The 21,655-nt window shown below is 48.4% G+C and overlaps 1 protein-coding gene across 2 annotated transcripts in view; it reads right to left on the bottom strand.

The window, feature by feature from the left end:
- CRACR2A (calcium release activated channel regulator 2A) overlaps positions 1-21,655 on the bottom strand; it is a 930,414-nt gene that overhangs the window by 459,326 nt on the left and 449,433 nt on the right. For both annotated transcript variants that reach the window (XM_086921478.1, XM_086921488.1), the window contains one exon: positions 18,229-18,340. In XM_086921478.1, the coding sequence (XP_086777604.1) occupies positions 18,229-18,340 (112 nt within the window). The remainder of the gene's footprint in view (positions 1-18,228; positions 18,341-21,655) is intronic.

Here is a 21,655-nt window from a genome sequence, read left to right as displayed (position 1 = left end):
GCCATGTTGAATCGCCTGGGGCCCGGGGCGCTGATGGCAAAATCAGACATCGAGTCAGCGTTCCGGTTGCTCCCGGTACACCCAGACGATCAGCGTCTTCTTGGTTTCATGTTTCAGGGTCGCTATTACATGGATAGATGTATGCCAATGGGGTGCTCGATTTCATGTGCCTATTTCGAGAAGTTCAGTTGTTTTCTGCAGTGGGTATTCACAAGGAAGACAGGTTTTCAACATGTTATACACTATCTCGATGACTTTCTGTTTTTGGGGGCAGCCGGGGATCCTGAGTGTGGACAGGCTTTACATGAATTTTGTGTCTTAATGAATCGATTTGGTGTGCCATTGGCGCCAGGTAAGACTGTGGGTCCCTCGACCTTGATCGAGTTTCTGGGGATCGAGCTCGACTCGGTAGAGGGTTGTTTTCGATTACCCAAGGAAAAAGTGTTGAAATTCAGGTTATCCCTTGAGACATGTATTCGTGCAACAAAAGTAAACCTGCATCAATTGCAACAGGTGGTGGGTCAGTTGAATTTTGCCCTAAGAGTGATACCAATGGCGCGCCCCTTTTCCCGCTCGATTGCACAAGCCATGGTCGGCCTGAAGGAAGGACATCACCGCACGAGACTCTCGGCAGAGGTTCGCCAGGACATGCGCATTTGGTTGGCATTTCTGGCGGATTTCAATGGTCGAATTGTCTGGAACAAACCAGCAGTGTCCTCCGAGGAGCTGGGGCTTTGGACAGATTCGGCGGGGAGTATAGGTTTTGGTGCCATATTTGGTACACAATGGTCGGCTCAAAAATGGCCGTCATGGTGGCATGAGTGCGGGTTGACGAGTAACATTGCTTTTCTCGAACTTTTTCCTATTTTGGTGGCCCTGAAAACGTGGCCCGGGGGTTTCCGTGATCACTCTGTGGTGTTCTGGTCTGATAACATGACCGTGGTTGAGTGTATCAATAGTCAGGCAGCACGATGCATATTGATTCTGAGACTGCTCAAGGAAATTGTGTTGTTATGCATGCAACTGAATGTACTGTTTAGGGCAAGACATGTGCCGGGGGTGATGAACCAAGCGGCTGATGCGCTTTCTCGTTTCCGTATGCAGGCCTTCTGGGGTTTTCTGCCCACAGCGGACCCGGTTGCGGCACCCTTTCCCGAAGCTCTCTGGTCTCTCGGTGCTCCGAACTACAAAACCTCGTGGGAGAGAGTTTAGCACCCAGGATGAGGAAGGCATATGAAGGGGCGTTCCGTTCCTATTGGGCCTTTTTGGGTACTGCTAGGGGGGAGCTTTGGGGTCAGGAAGAGTTTGTAGTGAAATTTCTGCTCTCTTTACATCAGGCAGGCAAATCAGTAGCTACGGCCCAGAGGCATCGGGCCGCCATTTCCTTTATGGCAAAGGCTCATGGGATCCAGGACCCGACAGCGTCTTTCGTTGTGCAGAAAGCGCTACGTGGGTGGCAACGCCTTGAGGGTCGCAGAGTAGATGAGAGGCACCCGATAGGTTTGGATAGGCTGACCCTGTTATTGTCTGTGCTCCCGGCAACGTGTTCATCCCAGTATGAAGCAGTGTTGTTCCGAGCCGCATTTGCACTAGCATTCCATGGGGCTATGCGGGTAAGCGAATTAGTGGCAAAGAACAAGCGGGATACGATGGGGGGATTGTGCTGGGAGCACATTCAGGTCAGGGGGGAGACGATGACGGTCTCATTTGTTAGGTCCAAATCCGATCAAGGAGCAATCGGGGACTGCGTAATCATTCAGAGGATCCCCGGGTCTTCCATGTGCCCTGTGGTAGGCGTAGAGGAATATTTGGCGCAGAAGGTTGCAGCATGGGGGGGGACCTTCTTGAGACACGCTGACGCCACCCCACTGACGAGGTTTCAGTTCCAGAGGGTGCTTGCGATGTCGATTTCGGCCGCGGGCTTGAACCCCGGCGAGTTCGGGACCCATTCCTTTCGGATAGGGGCTGCTACTGAGGCTACAGCCAGGGGTCTGAGTGTGGAACAAGTAAAACGTGTGGGGCGTTGGTCCTCGAACTGTTATAAAAGGTATGTGCGGTTGCACATGTTGTGAAGCTGTAATGATATACTCACGCTTCTTGTTTCTGTTTGATTTTCAGTTACGCAAGCTTACGAAGCGGGGCGGACTGTACAGTCGACCCGACTCCTGGGGACCAGCGGTCAGAAATCACCGTCTGCGAATAAGGAGGTGTGGGTCGTGGGCCACTCATATGTGAGGCGTGCCGCGGACGTATTCAAAGCAGGTGATATGATTCACGTGGCTGGGGAATACGGGTACAGGGTGTCCTTCTACGGAAAGGGCGGGCTCTGTATTGACCAGTTTCAATCCTTTTTTGAGGGTTTGTTAGAGCGGACAAGGTCACCGCCGTCTATAATCATAGTCCATCTTGGGGGTAACGATCTGGTGGCCACTGGTAGACGACTTCTTCTTGAGGCAATGCTTTCCACAGTAAGTTGGTTGGCAAGAAGAGTTCCAGGGTGCACAATTGCATGGTCCCATATGATCCCACGGAAAGTGTGGCGGGGGGCTATTTCGGTTACTGCTCTGAATCATTCAGTAAAGAAAATAAATAACAAAGTGAGTAGATTGTTTCGTTCAAGTACACTACATTCTGTTTCGCATGGTTGTATCAAAGGGGACAGTATGTATTTGGGGGACGGGGTTCATTTGTAATGGGTGGGGAATGAGTTACTCATAGGAGACTTCGTAGCCTGGTTGAGGAGTTTACAGCATGACCTTTAGGTAGGAGTTTTGTGGGGGGTCCGGATAGCCGGTCAACTATCCGGCCTGTGGCGGTAAGGTCATGATCGGTGAGCAGTAATTGGAAGATCCCTATGGGGGGGCGTCACCCATTACGGATGGGAGCGCTCGGGGGAGGTGGCCAATTGGCCCCTCAATGGGGAGGCGGTCCCGTCTAAGGATAGGCCGCCGGAAGGAAAGGAAAGGTGGTCAAGGCCCCTTCCTGGATAGGAGGGGCTACGGCCCCTCCTGGGGAATTTCCCGGGGCCAGGACATCTGCGACGGCAGATGGGTAAGTTGTGTGGGGTGCGGGAGGGGGTTTACGCTACCTTTTAGACACCTCACACGAGTCCTCGAACGACCGTTAAATGGCGTCGAGTTCATTGGGGCCCCCGTCAAGTACAAGGGAAATTGGTAGATGCACTTGAGGTACGCCTCTGTGCGGTCGCTCCTCTCACAAGTGAGGGGGGTATTTCTGGTTTAGGGATCTGACACCGGTTACGACCTTGCCGTTGGCCCTTAACGTTAGGATGTACACTTTCAAGTCAAATGTTTTGTAGGATGTTAGTTCGGCTAGGAGAACCTTTGTATTAGAGATCTGTTAAGGTTAGCCAAACATCGTAATGTGGAAATGAAATTGTACATAATATGAAACTGTTATTTTAATGTTTTGATTTTGTTTCATATTTTAATAAATACGGCCGGGAAGGGTAACTCCCTTCCCGCCTTCCAAAAGTTCAAGAACTGTTTCCGGTTTCCCAATTCTTGGGGATTGTGTTGAGAGGGGGTGGCGGGTATCTCAGCCATATGAGAAGTCTTCTGATGTAGGATCTGTTGAAAGATCATATTCCACAAGTGAGCTCACCTCTGATGGTAATAACAGCAGAAAGATCATAAAATCATCCTCTCAATCATCCTCATTCCCACTTCTCTCCCCATTCTGAAAAGATCTATGTGTGTGAAAAATGGCTGGCAGAAAAGAGCATTAAAATGTCCAGAATGTGGAGCTTGGAGAATTGGGGGTTATCGCCGAGTTATTGGCACTTTATCCCTGCCAAAGTGGCAAGAAATGTATCACCCCATTCACAAGCTGTTGCTAACAGCTGATATCAACAGTTTACCTGCGATAGCAGCCGCAAAAAACATCGCCACAGATGACCCCGGCAACTAACGCTAATGAGATGCAGAGTATGCGTTCCCGTGCAAAAAGCCGCAAAAACTCCACTTTGCAACATTCTCATCGACCAGCCAGATTGGCGATAAGATCCCAAAACAGGCGATAAGGTGCGTTAGCAGCAGGGATTTAACACTTGCCCTTACTAGGTGTAAAGTCGGACGACAACCTGCACCATAAAAGGGAGCCCGGCCCAGAGCCACACCGGAGGAACAAGAGATGCCATGGAGCTACTGATCATGGCGCTCGGAGCCCCAAGATGGCCACAACACCCACCACCACCACCCCCAGGCCTGTAACCCCCCCCCCCCCCCCGGACTACCACAGAGGCAGCACAGACAAAGACAGTAGACCTTCAGAAAACGCACCAACCTCAGAGACCTAACCCCAGAGGATGTCATTGCCCACTACAGGCTCAAAAAGACAACCATCCTCCACATCCTGAACATCATTGCCCATAAACTGACAGTACCAACACAGCGGACGACCAACATCCCTCCGCAAACAAAGCTGCTGGATGTGCTGCATCGGTTGGCCTCTGGTATCTTCCAACCAACAACTGCCAGAGTCGGAGAAGTCTCACATCCAGCCCTATCAAAGTTCCTCACAACTGTCTTTGATGCCATCATCAGCTTGGTACCCCAGCACCTTCAATTACCCCACACTGGGCAGGAACAGCTGGAGACCAAGCAAAGCTTCTACACCATAGCTGGCTTTCTGCAAGTGTTGGGGGTGATCGACTGCACACATGTCCTACTTGTGCCCGTTTCCGACACTGCACACAATTACCACAACAGAAAGCACACACATTCCATCAATGTGCAGGCAATAGTGGACCACGGGGGCTCTTCACCAATGTCGTCGCCAACTACCCAGACAGTGTGCATGATTCCTACATCTTCCGACAGTCCATCATAAACCGGCGCTTCCAGGATGGCACCTACAGAAATGCCCTGCTCGTTGGTAAGTACCAAATGAACACACCACACACCCCAACTCCACATTCAAGCAACTCACAACTCTGGTATTGCACACATTACAAACTCACATACAACATGCCAAACAACATGCCCACCCACCAGAAACGACAGCACAACTTACTGTGGTAACCTGGGCTAGCCATGTACATGAGCCATCAATGGCATGGCACCTCAGCCACACAATAGCAGATTGTGGGAAGAGATGGGAACCAGGCAAGTGCGAAGGAGGCAAGTGGCGTGGATGTGCTGGTCAGATTTCAGTATGCAGACCACAGACATATCCATGTCGACATACACTGCTGGTGTTTGTAGTGTAGTGGACAGTGGATGCAACCATGTTACCCCAGGCAGTGGGGAAGATCGTGGAAATGTAGTTTGTTACGCTATCCCACCCCCGGAAGCGTGAGCGGAGTGGGCTGGCCTGGCGTACGCCAGGCCAGTGTAGGGGTGTGAATAAAAAGCACATAGCTCTGGGCGTGGTTCTCTTCCATAATGCCAACGTGTCAGCAAGGGCGGCACCTCTCACCCCGCCATGAGGCCGGCGCCATGAGCGGTATTTCCTCCAATCCTGTGCGCCTGCTGCACGCCGGGCCGCTGGTCCCTGAACCCATCTTGCCCGCCCCTGCACACCCAGGCCTCATTGCTCACACCGGCGTATGTTAAAAAGGGCCCACCACGTGCTCGTGCAAGCTCCAAGACCAAGGCCTGAGACCTTGGCAGCCTCCACAGATCATCGCTGGCCTCCGCGACACTGCACTCCTTACTCGTTGACGTACTCCACCGCAGCCTCGGGCCTACACTATGGTCAAGTAGGTCACACATTTGAAACTGAGTCTTGATATCCTGATGGCCGAGTTCATATGTTAATGGGACATTTGATATCACTGTACTCCCTTTGATGTGGTCCGACCAACTCTATGCATAGCATTCCAACCACAAGTGTCTGTGGTCCCTTACTGACTACTGCCTTCGGCCCACACTGTGGTCCAGTAGGTAACACTTTGGAACTGAGTCTTGATTTCTCAGTGGCAGAGTTCAGATCATTGTACGCAACAAGAGGAGTAAGATGACGCGTTTCATTCTGGAGGAAAAAAGGATCATCGTTACGAAGGGGATGGAACACTACCAACAACTGCTCTGGTGTCACTAACTCTGTGCATCGCAAGCCAACGACACGTGGCTGTGTGCCCCTGCTGTCCGCTGCCTCCGGCCTACACTGCAGTTGAGTAGGTCACACATTTGGAGCTGAGTCTTGATTTATTTTTGGTAGAGTTTATATCATTGTACAGGCCTCATTGCAGACTGCATCCCCTTTCAGTTCCGGTGTCACTAAGTCTGTGCCCCGGCATTCATGGACACTCTCTGGTTGAACTTTGGTGGCATTTGAGTCTATGGCCTGGGGATTGTCTTCATCATCATGTAGCTGATACTCACTTGGTGGTAAAAATGAACCTGTAGCATTCCACTCCTCCATTTGCCTGTTTCTGCTTGCTTGGGGCCTCTGCATCATGTCCTGGAAGGACGCCTTCCACTGTCCCCTGCAACCCTCCGGGACATTGACCTTCGACATCGACGAGAACCCACTCAGCTGACGTGGGCCTACCTCAGTGCACCGCAAGTCACCGTCCCTTGGTGGTGTGCCTGTGCTGACCGCAGTGCATCCAGGGCCACTAACTCTGTGCAGCTCTTGCTGTTTGAACTTTGAACTTCTGATTTTCTGATCACTGTTGTAGTTGTTGCCAGCACCAACCAGCCTCTGAGGGGCAGCTTACACTCACCCCACACCCATCGAGCACAGGCGTCACTGGACATGTAACCCTGGCAATAAAAGTGGTCGGGCACACATGCCCGTAGCCAGTCCCACAAACTAGCTAAGTGTGTCCATGTGGTCATTATGTATGCATGAGGGCCCCCGGCTCTACCACATTACATTGTGCTGTGTTCAGCGGATGCCACCGTGCCACCGCAGTGGGGAAGACCTGGCCCATGTAGCTGTGTCACACCCCCCTGTGGTGTAAGCGGAGTGGATATGCGTACGAAAGTCCAGCGTATGGGAGTGGTTAGTCATCCCGGGGCTCTGGGCGGGATTAAGCTTTGGCCTTGCCAAGGAAGTAACTAATGCATGTGTCTCTGTTGTAGTGCCGGCGCCACCCGTCCCGCAATAGACAATATTGCAATGTACCATGCTCCCGGAGTTTGGGCTCAGCGGAAGGGGTAAATGAGGGAGCGCAAGCCCGCTCAGGGTCAGTGATCATACATGCCAACTGTTGTGTGTGTCGCTATTACCGCAGCATAAGCCAAAGGTCTACCCTCAACCACATTGTGAGTTCAGCCAGCCATGAACTCTACATCTGTGTCTGGTCTATCCTTACCACAGGCCAACACACACGTGGCCTCTCACCTTCAGCGCACAACATCACTGTGTCGTTGTCAGGCTCGTGGACATGCGCAGACAGGCATGACATTAGTGCGCCGTAGGAGTGCAAGTGATTCAACTGCGCTATGCACAATAGTAAATAGGCCCGGGTGATGGAGGAGCAGCAATGAGGCTACGTAAAACAAATCGATGCTGCATATTTGCTACAAGCAGAACATGTCAAACAGGAATCACAAAGTCACACATATCACACACCAATGTACCAGTGAGCCTGCCAACACATCATGCAGAATGAACTATTGACTCCTGTCTCTCTGCACTGTCACAGGTGATCAAGGATATGCATGCTGGGCTTAGATGATGACACCCCTCCGAGCCCGAACACACAGGCCCAGAGGCAGCACAATGCGGCCCACAAACGCACCAGGGGCATCGTGTAACGCACATCTGGTGTGTTAAAGTCACGTTTCAGGTGCCTGGGTATCAAAGGTGGAAGGCTCCTGTTCAGCCCAGACATTATGTGCAAGATGATCATTGCATTTTGTGTGCTGCACAAGATATGTGTACGCACCAATGCCCCTTGGATACAAGTGCCAGATGCACCGGACGATGATGAGGAAGATGAGGTAGGTGGACCACCCCCCACTGCATCCGCAGCAGGAATAGCCCGTAGGACCACCATCATTGACAATTTCTTCACATGAGCACGTCACATTGTGGCAGTCCCTAGCAATCATGGGACAGTACAAAATGACCACAGGCACAGCATGTGCAAATAAATGCATTCCAAGACACATTCCCTGAGTGCATGTCACTCATCTGTACAAGCACATCACAAGTGTGACATGTAGTGCTAACAATTTCATGATTTGATAAGAGATGCTGGGTGTGTCACCTCTGCACAGAAAGACTATTTAGGGTGTCACATATTCAAAATGCCAGGTCTGTGTGTCACAGATAGTACGGAATCCCACTTTTCGGCGTTTCACATGTGTCCCAAATCATTACATGTAGGCTGTCATTTGTGACCTACAAGTGACAACAGGGCTTCTTTTGTGGTCAAATATGTACCACCATGATGCAGGGATGCACTCTGTGACTCAAGTCCTACAACATGAGCAACATGGACGTAAGGGGGAGTCACTGCCCCTACATTCGTCCATGCTTTCATACTTGATTGATCATAGTCATGACAAGTCTGTGTGCAGGAGGTGCTGATTGTCCCATGTGAAGGGGAGATGCGGTTTAGTTTCACAGTTTGTTCCATGTATGTTTCCGCATTGGCGCAGTTTACATGCAGACTGCATGTCAAGGTACATTGTGACTGTTTGTGAGGAGATGCAGGACAATGAACATTTGTTCTACATCACGGATGTGGGATTGTTCTCGTACATTGTCATATCACCATTTTTGTCTCTGCTTTTATGGTGCATTTTCCCACATGTCGCGTGGGAATTGCAGGCCTGTAGCTAGTTATCGCTGATCTTTGTATCGCGGTTTAGGACATCGCAGCTTTTTTCGCCTTTGTGTTTCGCATTTTTGCGGCGTCGCGTTGCTTTTAACACGGTCATTTGATGCGTTATCGTGAGACTATTGCATGGTACCACTGTGTTGAGAATACAAGGCTAACTCAGCTTTATTTTCCCGCAATAGACTGCGATGTGAAGAGTTGCGTTAAGCAAATTTTGCGATAATTATCAAATGTTCTTGAGAATATCCCCCTTTGTGTGTTTGTTATAATGCCCTAAGTGACAAAGGGTATATCCAGGCACGGGTCCTGTGCTCACTGTGCAATTGCAAGCAAGCTGCAGTCAACTGAAGAGGCCAAACTAGGATGGGTTGGTGGTATTCTGGTTCAGAGAGAAACTGGCTAGGCAGTTTGGGCTGGACTGTTCAAACTGAAGTAGAACCAACGCTGATTCGCATGTGGCTGGGTCTAATCTAAGGAGGCAGAGCTGGCAAAAAACTGTGGTTTTAAATGCTACCTGAGCGATTGTCAGTGATTAGACTACTGGGAAGCATTGCTCCGGTCACCTTTTATGTCTTTTTTTGGGAAAAGATAATGACAGAAGGGGTATCATAAAATCTGGTTTTGTCCTGACAGTACAGACAATCATGATAGGTACTTCTAAAATATTCTAGGTAGGGTTGGTGGTTTCTGCCTGACTAGGATCATGTTCACACGCTTATGAATTACAAAACACTGGATCATTCAGGAACATTCAGGGCTAAAACAATGGTGATCCACATTATAGCAAACATATGAAAGAGAAGCCAATGCTTATCAGTTGAAGGGGGTTTCGGGGAAGTAAGGTTATTTGGGACCCAATATATTCATTGTCAAGGTTATGTGTAAAAGATATGATTTTTTTATAATCAATGTAGTTCTGCAATACATTTTGTTTGTCATTTTTTAAAAATATTTTGGCACTCAACTTTAATTTTTTTCAACTTTGTTTTTATGTTCTGTACTACTTTCTCAATAAAGCAGAAGTTAGAAAATAGGTAAGCACGCTCCATTGTAGTGCTCATTATATAAATACAAAACAATCAGAAGATACAATCAATCAATCCATCAGGGATTTATAGAGCGCACTGCTCACCTGTGAGGGTCTTAAGGCGCTGGGGGGGTCAGGCAGCTCCAAGGTCATCCGAAGAGCCAGGTCTTCTGCACGATGAACTCCATCCACTCCGGATCTCCAACTGACCCCTGCCCTCACCACGTCTTCAACAAGGCCGACGCTGTCATCGCACCCCACCTGCGGGACAACATCAACACCTCCTTCGACACCGCCACCTTTCCTGAGAGCTGGAAGCACGCCGAACTCAGCGCTCTACTAAAGAAACCAACGGCGGACCCCACCGAACTCAAGAACTACCGCCCCATCTCGAACCTCCCGTTTCCAGCCAAAGTCATCGAGAAGACCGTCAACAAGCAACTGGCAGCCTTCCTCGAGACGACTGGATCCCTCGACCCATCTCAGTCAGGCTTCCGGGCCAACCACAGCACCGAGACCGCCCTCATCGCTGCCACTGACGACATCCGAACCCTGCTGGACAACGGAGAAACAGCGGCCCCCATCCTCCTGGACCTCTCCGCGGCATTCGACACTGTCTGCCACCGCACCCTAGTGCAGCGCCTCAGCAACATCGGAATCAAGGAGAAGGCACTGGAATGGATCATCTCCTTCCTCGCCGGAAGGACACAGAGAGTCCGCCTCCCCCCGTTCAGATCAGAAGCCACGGAAGTCATCTGCGGCATCCCTCAGGGCTCCTCGCTCAGCCCCACCCTCTTCAATGTCTACATGAGCCCCCTTGCGGCCATCGCACGCCAACACAACCTGAACATCATCTCCTACGCCGATGACACCCAGCTGATCCTCTCCCTGACCAACGACCCCGCCACCGCCAGAGCCAACCTACACGAAGGGATGAAAGACGTGGCCGAGTGGATGACGACCAGCCGCCTGAAACTGAACACAGACAAGATGGAAGTCCTCATCCTGTGCTCCTCACCCTCAGCCTGGGATGACTCCTGGTGGCCCCCCGCCCTGGGCAACGCACCCAAACCGACAGACCACGCACGCACCCTGGGCTTCATCCTGGACTCCTCCCTCTCCATGACCAGACAAGTCAACGCCGTCTCCTTGTCCTGTTTCAACAACCTGCGCATGCTACGTAAGATCTTCCGGTGGATCCCCACCGAGACCAGGAAGACGGTCACCCAGGCCCTCGTCACCAGCCGTCTAGACTACGGCAACGCCCTCTACGCCAGAACCACCGCCAAGCTCCAGAAGAGACTCCAGCGTATTCAGAACGCCTCGGCGAGACTCATCCTCGACGTCCCCAGACGAAGCCACATCTCCAGACACCTGAGAGACCTGCACTGGCTCCCGATCAACAAAAGAATCACCTTCCGGCTCCTCACCCACGCACACAAAGCCCTACACAACCAAGGCCCGACTTACCTCAACAGCCGCCTCAACTTCTACGCTCCCAAACGCCATCTCCGCACGACCAGTCACGCCCTCGCCGCCGTCCCCCGCATCCGCAGAGCGACAACAGGAGGAAGGTCCTTCTCCCACCTGGCCGCCAAGACTTGGAACTCCCTCCCGACCGACCTACGCCTGACCCAAGACCACCTCTCCTTCAGGAAGAAGCTCAAGACCTGGCTGTTCGAGCAGTGCGGACCCCCCCCCCCCCACCCCCCCAAGCGCCTTGAGACCCTCCGGGTGAGTAGTGCGCGGTATAAATGCCTATGATTGATTGATTGATTGATTGATTGCAGTGAGGGCTTTGTCTGAGGCTGAGGGGGGGTTTGTTCCAGGTCTTGGCCGCAATGTAGGAGAAGGATCTGCCACCCTTACTGGCTCTGTGGATGCAGGGGACCTTGTTTATGGTAGGTCAGTGAAGCGGAGGTTTCTCTTGGGGGCGTGGAAGGAGATTCTTTCATTGAGGTATTGGGGTCCAGTGTTGTGGAGGGCTTTGTAGGCACGTGTTGAGCAGCTTGAAGGCTATACTTTTATTGACAGGGAGCCAGTGGAGGTAGCGGAGGTGCTGAGTGATGTGGCCATGTCATGGGATGCTGAGGACGAATTTGGATGCAGTGTACTGGATGGTCTGGAGCTTGCGAAGGAGTGTTTTGTTGATTCCGGCATAGAGCGCGTTTCCGTAGTCCAGCCTGCTGGTGATGAGTGCATGGGTGATGTTCTTCCTGGATTCAGGAGGGATCCATTTAAAGGTCTTTCAGAGTATGCAGAGGGTTTTGAAGCATGTGTGAGACATGGCGTTGGTCTGGCGATTTATGGCAAGTGAGGAGTTGAGTATGATACTGAGGTTGCGGGCATGGTCCACAGCGGTGGGTGGGTTTCCACGGGCGCTGGGCCACCAGGTGTTGTCCCTTGCAGATGGGGTGGACCCGAGGGTGAAGACTTCCGTTTTCTCCAAGTTGAGCTTCAGGAAGCTGCTGCTCATCCAGGATGCGACGTCCTTCATTCCTTATTGGAAACTGTGCCTGGTGATGTTGGGTTCCTTGGTGAGGGAAAGGATGGGCTGGGTGTCATCGGCGTATGATACTATGTTGAGTCCATGTTTTATGACGATGGTTGCGAGGGGGACTATGTAGATGTTGAAGATCATGGAGCTGAGGGAGGATCCTTGGGGTACTCCGCATTTGATCTCTGTGGGTTCGGAGAGGAAGGGCGGGAGTCTTATTCTTTGTGTTCTGCCAGAGAGATGTCGTCAGTGGCAGTTATGAGGGCGGTTTTAGTGCTGTGGTTGCTGAGGAATCTGGATTGAGAGGAGTGGAGGATGTTGTTGGTTTCTATGAAGTACATTAGCTGGGTGTTGACGACTTTTTCAGTGACTTTGGCATCAAAGGGGAGAAGAGAGATGGGCCTGTAGTTCTTGAGGTCAGTCGGGTCTGCGAAGGGCTTCTTGAGGAGAGGTTTGACTTCGGCACGTTTCCAGTCATTGGAGAACATGGCTGTTTTGAGGGCGCAGTTGATTGTCTGCCATAGTTCTGGTGGGGTGGCAGTGGCGGCTCTGTGGAAGATGTGCGGCGGGCTGGGGTCAGTGGGTGCTCCGGAGTGGATGTTGTTTCATAGTCTTTGCGGTGTCTTCTGTGGTGACAGGGGTCCAGGTGAGGAAGGTCGGTTGAGTGGCTTCGCTGGTGGAGGGTGTAGGGTCAGTGCTGTGGTCCTGGTCGTCGAAGTTGTTGTAAAGTGTCCTTATCTTGTGGTAGAAGAAGAAGCTGAGCCAGGGGCTAGAGAGGTGTGCATGTCCTCCATGCAGGCTGCAATACAGCCAGCAAGGCCAAAGTGTGCATGACTGGTTTGGGCGGCCTGAGAGGGCCAACCAAAAAGTCTTTGTGCAAACCACTCCACCCCTGCCCTGCTCGGAAAACAGAGCAGCCTCGCCCACCCGCAAAGCAAACTTAAAATGGTGATAACTAAAAGGTATTACCATTTTAGGTTTTGGCTTCTCGCACTGCGAGAAAATATTGGACTACGCTCCTCCGTCATAGCGGAGGAGTCGCCCCTGTGTTTAAAAGACCCTGCTGCAGAGTTCCTGGTATGACCAGCAGTTTTATTTATTTATTTATTTATTTATTTATTTATTTATTTTTAATATTCCTAAAGCGCTGCTTATACCCGTAGGCGTCTTGGCGCTGTAAGCCAGTTATTTGTGAATGACTCTGAGCAGGAATGATTATTGGGTGAACAACCAGGTTTTCAAGAGTTTACGGAATTGAAGAAGGGTGGGGCTTTGTTTGATGTTGAGTGGCAAGGTATTCCATAGCTTGGGGGCAGCTACCAGGAAGCGTCGATCGCCCCAGGTGACAGTTTTGGTGCGGGGGGTGACTAATTGATTGAGAGTGGCTGACCTTAGGGCTCTGGAGGGTTTGTGCATTTGTAGTTGATCTTTTAGAAACTGGGGGCCTTGGTTGTTGAGTGCCTTGAATACAATACAGAGGGATTTGAATTGGATTCTTTTCTGCACAGTGAGCCAGTGAAAGTCCTTTATGCTGTTGGAGATGGATTCGAATTTGGTTTTGCCAGCGAGCAGGCGGGCTGCCGCGTTTTGAATAGTCTGCAGTTTGGTGATGACTCTAGATTGAGCGTTTAGAAAGAGACCATTACAGTAGTCCAGGGAGGACAAGACAAGAGAGGTGACCAGTGTCTTGATGGCTGAGTCAGGAAGGAAAGGGTGTATTTTCCTGATCATCTTGAGCTTTAGGTGTGCCGAAGACACCGTTTTATTGGCATGGTCCATGAAGTTTAGGGCATCATCGAAGATGATGCCGAGGTTCCTGACTTTGGCGGCAGGCGTAGGAGGCGTACCGAAGGTCTCAGGCCACCAGCTTGAAGGCCAAGCTGGCAGAAGTGTTCCAAAAATGAGTACCTCGGTTTTGTCAGAATTCAACTTTAAACAGTTGGTAGACATCCAGTCTCCTATATCTAAGAGTCCTTTCTTGAATTGTTCGGCCACTTGATCTCCATCCCCTTTGATTGCCAACACTAGTTGGGTATCATCGGCGTAGGAGGTTAGGCTCATCCCATGTGCTTTGATGGTTTTAGCAAGGTCCGACACGTAGATATTAAACAGTGTCGGACTCAGGGATGAGCCTTGAGGAACACCGCATGGAGCTGAGAGTTGGGCCGATTGAAAGGGTCCTAGGATGACAGCCTGCGTTCTTTTGGCAAGAAAGGACGCAATTAGGTTTTTGGCGGTGTGACAGATTCCAAAACCCTCGACCCGGTCGACCAAGATGGTGTGGTCGACCGTGTCGAAGGCTGCAGATAGGTCTAGCAAAACTAGAATGGCTGTGCCTCCTTGGTCCCTGATTACCCTGATATCGTCAGCAGCCTTGATCAGGGCTGTCTCTGTCCCATGGAATTTCCTAAATCCGAACTGGGTATTATCCAAGAGATGATGTTTTTCTATAAAGTCGGAGATCTGGGATTTCATTGTTTTTTCGATCACCTTCGCCATGAAAGGGAGGCTCGCAATGGGACGATGGTTTTTTAGCTCACTTTTATCAAGGGATGGTTTTTTTAACAGGGGTTTTAGTAACGTATTTTTAAGGGGGTCTGGGTAGTTGCCTGATAGAAGAATGGAGTTGCAGACCTGGGTGACTACTGGAATGATAGCCTCCATTACCGGCCGGAGTACTGAGAGTGGGCAGGGGTCCAGAGGTGATCCTGATTTGATGGAGGACAATGTGGCTTTTATTTGATTTGGGGTGACTGGTTGAAAGCTGGGGAATATGCTGGCTGGGGGCGGGATGGGGAGATTGACTGTACGCGAGGGTGAATTAGCAGCAAAAGCCTGGTAAATATCGTCTACTTTGGTGTAGAAAAAGGAGGCAAGAGCATCACATAACGATTGCGATGGAGGGGGGGTAAGATCAGGGGCGTTACCTGATAGTACTTTGGTAATTTGGAACAGTTGTCTGCTGGAATTTTTGGCGTTCTTGATTTGATCGCTGTAATAATCTTTTTTTGCTTTTGTTATCATGGCTTTATAAAGAGCCAGTGCTTCTTTGTAGGTGATTTTACTGACTGTATCATAATCCTTTCTCCATTGTCGTTCCTTATTGCGATTTATTTGTTTTTGTGCCCTTAATTTGTCGTTGTACCAGGGGGCGGTTGGTTTAGATCTGTTTCTGGACCGTTCTTTAGTAGGGGCTGATTGGTTTGTAGCCTGGCCCACCCAGGTGTAAAACTGCTGGAGAGCTGAATTGGGCTCTGGAGACAGTGTGGGACGGGTGTGTTCCAGTGTTAGTTTTAATTGGTCATGGTTCATGTTTTTCCAATCTTTAAAGGATTGTTTGGGCGTGGGGAGTGGTCTGTTACCGCACTGGTTGTGCGTAATTATTTTTGCGAAGATGGCGTAGTGGTCCGTCCAGGGCATGGGCAAGATGTTTGTTATTTGCATGCCTTCTAGATTAGAGAAAATGGGGTCCAAAATGTGGCCCGCTTGGTGGGTGGGGGACATGACACGTTGTTTCAGTCCTAGCGTTTCAAGATCAGAAATAAGGGTAGCAGAGTCAGTTAGGTGAATAAGGTCTAGGTGAAAATTTAAGTCGCCTAGGATTGTAAAAGCACTTTCTGTGGCTACAGATTCCATCATGGAATTGATACTGGATAGGAACGCCGCTTTGGATCCTGGGGGTCGATATATCAGAATCCCCTTAAAATTAAACTGGGGAGAAGAATTAATGGCAAATTGCATAGCTTCACACGAGTTAGATGGAATAGGGGTTATTCTGACAGGATAGGAGTCTCTGGTTATTACGGCCAGTCCACCTCCTCTTTGTTTGGGCCTATCCTGACAGTAAGCTTTGTATCCATCTGAAACTGCGATAGCCAAATCAGGCTGTGAAGTATCGTCAGTCCAGGTTTCGGTGAGAAATAGTACATCTAATTTAAAATCGGTGATGAGATCAAAGACCTCCTGCCTATGCTTTCCAAGAGAGCGTGCATTGATGAGAGCTATAGATATGCTGACTCCTTCCTCCTGGGTATTAGTTGCAGAATTGGAGTTAGAAAGAGGAGGAATAGTATAATTACAGTGAGGACATGGGGTGGCGAGATTCTTATGGATCTCTGAGAGATTAATATCCAGGCAGCTAGAACTAATGGGTGGCCTAAGAGCAAGGAGACTTTGGCTAGAGTACTTTATGCCGGCTTCTGACCTTTGTGGGACAGGGGTTGTGGCCCTAGGCCCGGTCCCGGCGCGGACGGGCACAGACGGGCTTGCCTCTGGCGCGCCCGCTGCGCCCGCCCGCTGCGCGGACGGGGTGTACCTCCTGTCTTATACATCCTGGGGGCGGGAAAGGCGGGAGGGCTGGATTGACTAGAGCGCAGCCCTTACCTCCTCAAGATGGCGGGTGAGGTGGGTCAGGTCACGTGACTGTGACCGAGTTGGGCAGCGCTGTTGTCGGTGACTGCAGCAATCGCGCTATGCCCCGCGCGCTCGTCACAAAGGTAAAGACAGTTTTTTACAACCAGTTCTGTATTTAAAAATACACAAAATGAGAGCCCTATGCACGGACAATCACGATCTCAGCAAGTGTTTTAAAAGTGTTTTCAGGTAACAATAACATTGTCTAGACAAATCTGGTGAATAATGCTCCTGCTACAGAGAGGGGGGATTGGAATGTTGTCTACTGGCAGTTTTCAATCTAAATACAGTAGCGTCAGAGGTTAACGTGCCTGCTGTTAAGAAAGTACTCTATGCACATTACAGAAATAGCTCAGTGCCTTACAGCTTTTATCAAAGAGATCCTTTTGTAACTTGCAGTTCATAAGTCGCAATCCTAATATAACACAGTGAGCTATAAACTGACGTGAAAGAGCTGCATGCACATGAAGGGTATAGCTTAAGACATTATGATTTTCCCCAATCTCTAACTATCCTAATGTTGCACAAAGGTTTTTTTTTGTATAAAAACATTCTTATCAGTATTCTTATTAGTAAAGCCAAACCCAACCAGTGTGTTACTTTTAAATCAGGTGCTTATGCTTCTCCAGACCAAGCCATCTTTAAATATGATGCCTATCCATTTGGAGGACATGTGACTCATACACTTTGTAGTCCTCATTGCCTTATGTAACACTTCCTATACATTGATTTACAAACGGATGATTCATTTTCTCTGTATAATGTGTGTGTGATGTAAAGTGCTCTGACACCCTACACTGGTCTGAGTAGCGCTATAAAAGAAATTAAATGAATGTAAGAGTGGGGCTATGGGGAGATGAGGGGCACAGATGGAGGATGGTAGTGAGAGAGTCTGAGAAGCAGGTCACTGGAGGTGGCAGGGGCACCAACAAAGGTTGATGCAACATGCGCCACCAATGCTAAAGCCAGCCCTGTTCATCACAACAATAGAAATATTGCAGTGTGTGGCCTCCCACCAAGTATATTTTCTTGGCATAGGTAGCTACAGCCTTCCAATTGCAGATCTGACTGTCAAACTGCTCACATTCTATTGAATGAATATTCTCTAATGCCCTGGAAACAAGCAATCTTATCCTAATACTCGTTTTAATACCGACTTTAAAGCAATGAATGATTGTATGTACCCAATAAGCAATGACTTTGTGTGATTTTACTACTTGTACAATTCATCCTCATATACTACCCAAAACTCATTTTCCTCCTCCATATAACTGTATAAAATCCTGTCACTGTGGTAACAGCTAGACCCATCTGCAGAAATGTAAAAGGAGACAGATGCTGTGAGTCTATTATATGTTGATATTTTCCTCACAACTAACTATAATATTAGTGCATCAGCCTCTGCGTCTTTCCATTCTCAAGACTGCACCTAATGCCATTTACAAAAGGCTGCACTGTTCAAATAACAAGCACTATGTTATTTTTTTTATCGTGCTGCCTAGGCATTCTCAAGTTTAATATAAAACTTACTGAATCCTGTGGTGAATTCCTCCAGTGAAAGAGAACCATTGCCATCTGAGTCCAGGGTATCAAATACATTTTCAAGTTCATCCAGACTGAGTGGTAATTCACCATGAAGCCTCTGAAATGAATCAAACATTTCTAAGAAGTTAAAGAATAATAATAAAGAAATTAAGCGTGAGCTCACATTGTATAAACTCATCTGTTTAGTTAAGTGAAAGACAGTTAAGTAATGAGTTATTACTTAATTATTTCAAGGTAGAGTTATACACCAAGGAATAACTACCATCAGTTGTACAAGAACAAGACAGCAACCAGTTTGAAACTAACTTGAAAGAGAAGTAATCACATATAAAAAAGCACCATTAATACTAATAACATTGAATTGACACTTAACATTCATTGATAGGCTTAGGCACTCAAAAGTCAACATACATTCACTCTGTCACCTATCTTTGCACTCATGCATCCCTTCATCCACGAATGTTTTCATTCACCTATTTACAGACCCACATTAAAATACAAATAAACCCAATAACATACACAAGATAAATTATAGATCAAAAATAGAAAAAAAGAAAAGTTGTTGCCGTCTAAACAAGGAAGGCACATATATTTTTTAGCCATTTATTAAGTGCAATCAAACACCAATAAGTACCTCGGCACTATGCTTCCAATATCATATAGAATGAACCTAGTTGGGAATGGCTGTCTTGCAGTGGTATTGTATATAGTATAAGTTGGTGTTAAAGATCCAGCCTGGCCACCACATTCAGAATCTTGATTTGACTTCAACTATTAATGATAATATAATTCGGAGCACTCTATTTAGAAAACCCACAGCAGGAAAGATAAGTTTGTATGGCATCAATAATCCCCCTAGAACTTTGAATAGAGTCTCCTCGTGCTCCGTGCTAAACACAATTGCAGCAATAGTGAGGATTTTGATAGAGTGCAGGAAGAAATGACTGAAAGATTTCTAGACAGAGGATATTGTGTTTCAGTATTGCAGTCAGCTAAAGACCAGGTCAAAGAATACTCACATCAGGACCTTCAAGTAGGTAAGATTGAACCTCAAGTAGAACCAAAGGTGGGATTTATAACTGAATTTTCAACAGACACAGCTGCTGTCTGTAGAATATTTCGTATAAACTGGCATATTTTGAGGTCAAATAACACTATTACCCATACACAAAATATACATTCATAAATCACATATAGGAGTAGTACTTCCGTGAGGGACTCCCTTATCCATAGTCATTTTCCATCAAAGGCGAGTTTGAAGTTAGATATGTCTGAGACAGGATTTTACCCATGCATGAACTGTAAAGCGGTTGTTTAACCCCTTTGCTGCGGCGGCTATTCCGCCGCAGCGCTAAGGGGGTGGGGCGGCCGCGCGGCGGCTCCATACTAGTGACGGAACCGCTCCGTCACGGCTCGCGGGTGAGCTGTGCTTGTAACGGAACGGTTCGGTCACGAACCCGCCCACCCATTAAAGCGTCAGCGCAGGCGCGTAATCAGCGCCGCGCAGGCGCGGCGAGCGGGCCGTGACGGAACCGTTTTGTCACAAGCACAGCTCACCCGTGGCTTGTGACGGAGCGGTTCCATCACAAGCATGGAAGAGTTTAATCAAAGGAGGAAGGAAGAAGCAGAGATTCAATCAGCTTCCGTTGGATATAGTCAAAAATCAAAGGGTAAGGAATCACACATACTGTTCTTGGTCTAGGGTTCTTGTATGGTGAAGACCCTCATTCGCATTAATCATATGGTGCTTGATTCCACGCTCTGTTGTTTAAGTGAGTAGTATAATCATTGGGTCTTTTATCACTTGAGTGCTCGGTTCTCCAAGTGATCTCCTTATTCTCCACCAGGAGGTAGACCTGGTTTACCAAGGATGGGAAAAGGATTAAAAGGTGAATTGGTGGCACTGAGGGCCTTCACCATACAAGAACCCTAGACCCCGCTAAGAACAGGACGTGTGAACTGTAAAGCACCAACTATATATGGGTCCAACCCCTTATGCCCACTTTGAACAGGGTCCACTCGCTAGGGAACCACCAGAGCACAGGATTTGCTATGGTGGTGCCGTAGCAAGTAGCAATGGTATCAGCCTGCAGTGGGGGACCCATGAGGCACTCTGATACTGCGGTATTTGAACTTTATAAAGCATGAATGCCGATATGGCTCTTTAACCCTTTCGATGCTGATGACGAGCTCAGCTCGTCATCACCCACGGGTGGCGTGTGCTGATGATGAGCTGAGCTCGTCATGTATCGCGGAAAAGGGAAAACAGCCGCACAGCGCAAAAATCACCGCAGCATCGATGCGGTTAACTTGTACCCGGCTGAGATTACACGTATGCTGTGTGGTGGTGAAATGCCGACTCCACGCAACATGTTTCTCCTGAAGATTGGGATTGTCAGAATGTACAAAACATATTGCGCACAGTAATCAATGATTATATCTTGGACTGTTTTATTCTACAAAGTTTCAGACATCTTTTTGTATATATGGACCATTGTAAATAATGCACTTTACTGCACTTTTTGAGTACCACCCCGTCTGCACTTCACTTGATTTCGATGAAATGCATATGATGGTTTAAAAACAAACTGAGCAGTACCGTTGGATAATGTAAAGATTGGATTTGGAGTGTTTTGCATACTAAAAAAAGAGTCCCACTGCACTGTAAAGCTTGAATACATCGTAGGAAGGTCAATTTATATAAAATATCAGGTAAGAAAAGATCAGTTAAAATCACAATATGACTCAACTGCAACTCGGACTATACAGTGTACTATTTGCTATGTCAATATAAAAATGCATTTTAGAGTAAAAACCTGCAATAAAGAAGGAAGATCTATCAAACCCAGTGGGGAGGCATTTTCTGGCAGCTCATGCTAGTAATTGCAATCTCCTGAAATGGTACTGCCTAGATAGGGTAGTCCTCAATGAAAGAGGAGGCAATAGTACACTGATGTGCAGACTGGTTTATTATTTACCTGCAGAACAAGACCCCCAATGGACTCAACAGTGACGAAGAACTGGCTGTTCATCTAAGTTAGTGAAGATTCTTCCAATTAAGGGTAACAAAGTGTATATATTGTAGAGTTGGACAGAACATAGCAGAGCTCACAGTGGAATTATATCACATGGCACTTTATGTAGAATTAGTACAGCCCTTTCTATCCCGTTCAATTAGGTCAGTCTGACAGCCTGCCAGGACTCCTTTTTTTGGTCTTCGTTGCTCTGTTTTGTATACACAAGTTGGTTGTTCTATGTTTTTTGGTTTATTTGGTCTATTTGCCTTTTTGTTTTAAAAGGTGAGTCAGAGGGAGGACTCATACAAAAATGTTTTTTGTTTGAGAATCTCTTGAGTTGGGATACTAGTGATATGAATTTCCATTTCATTCTATTTGGTGGTCATTTGAAAAAA

Source organism: Lissotriton vulgaris, chromosome 1_1 (genome assembly GCF_964263255.1).
Source record: "Lissotriton vulgaris chromosome 1_1, aLisVul1.2, whole genome shotgun sequence".
NCBI lineage: Eukaryota > Metazoa > Chordata > Amphibia > Caudata > Salamandridae > Lissotriton > Lissotriton vulgaris.
This window is presented reverse-complemented; position numbering and strand designations above follow the sequence as displayed.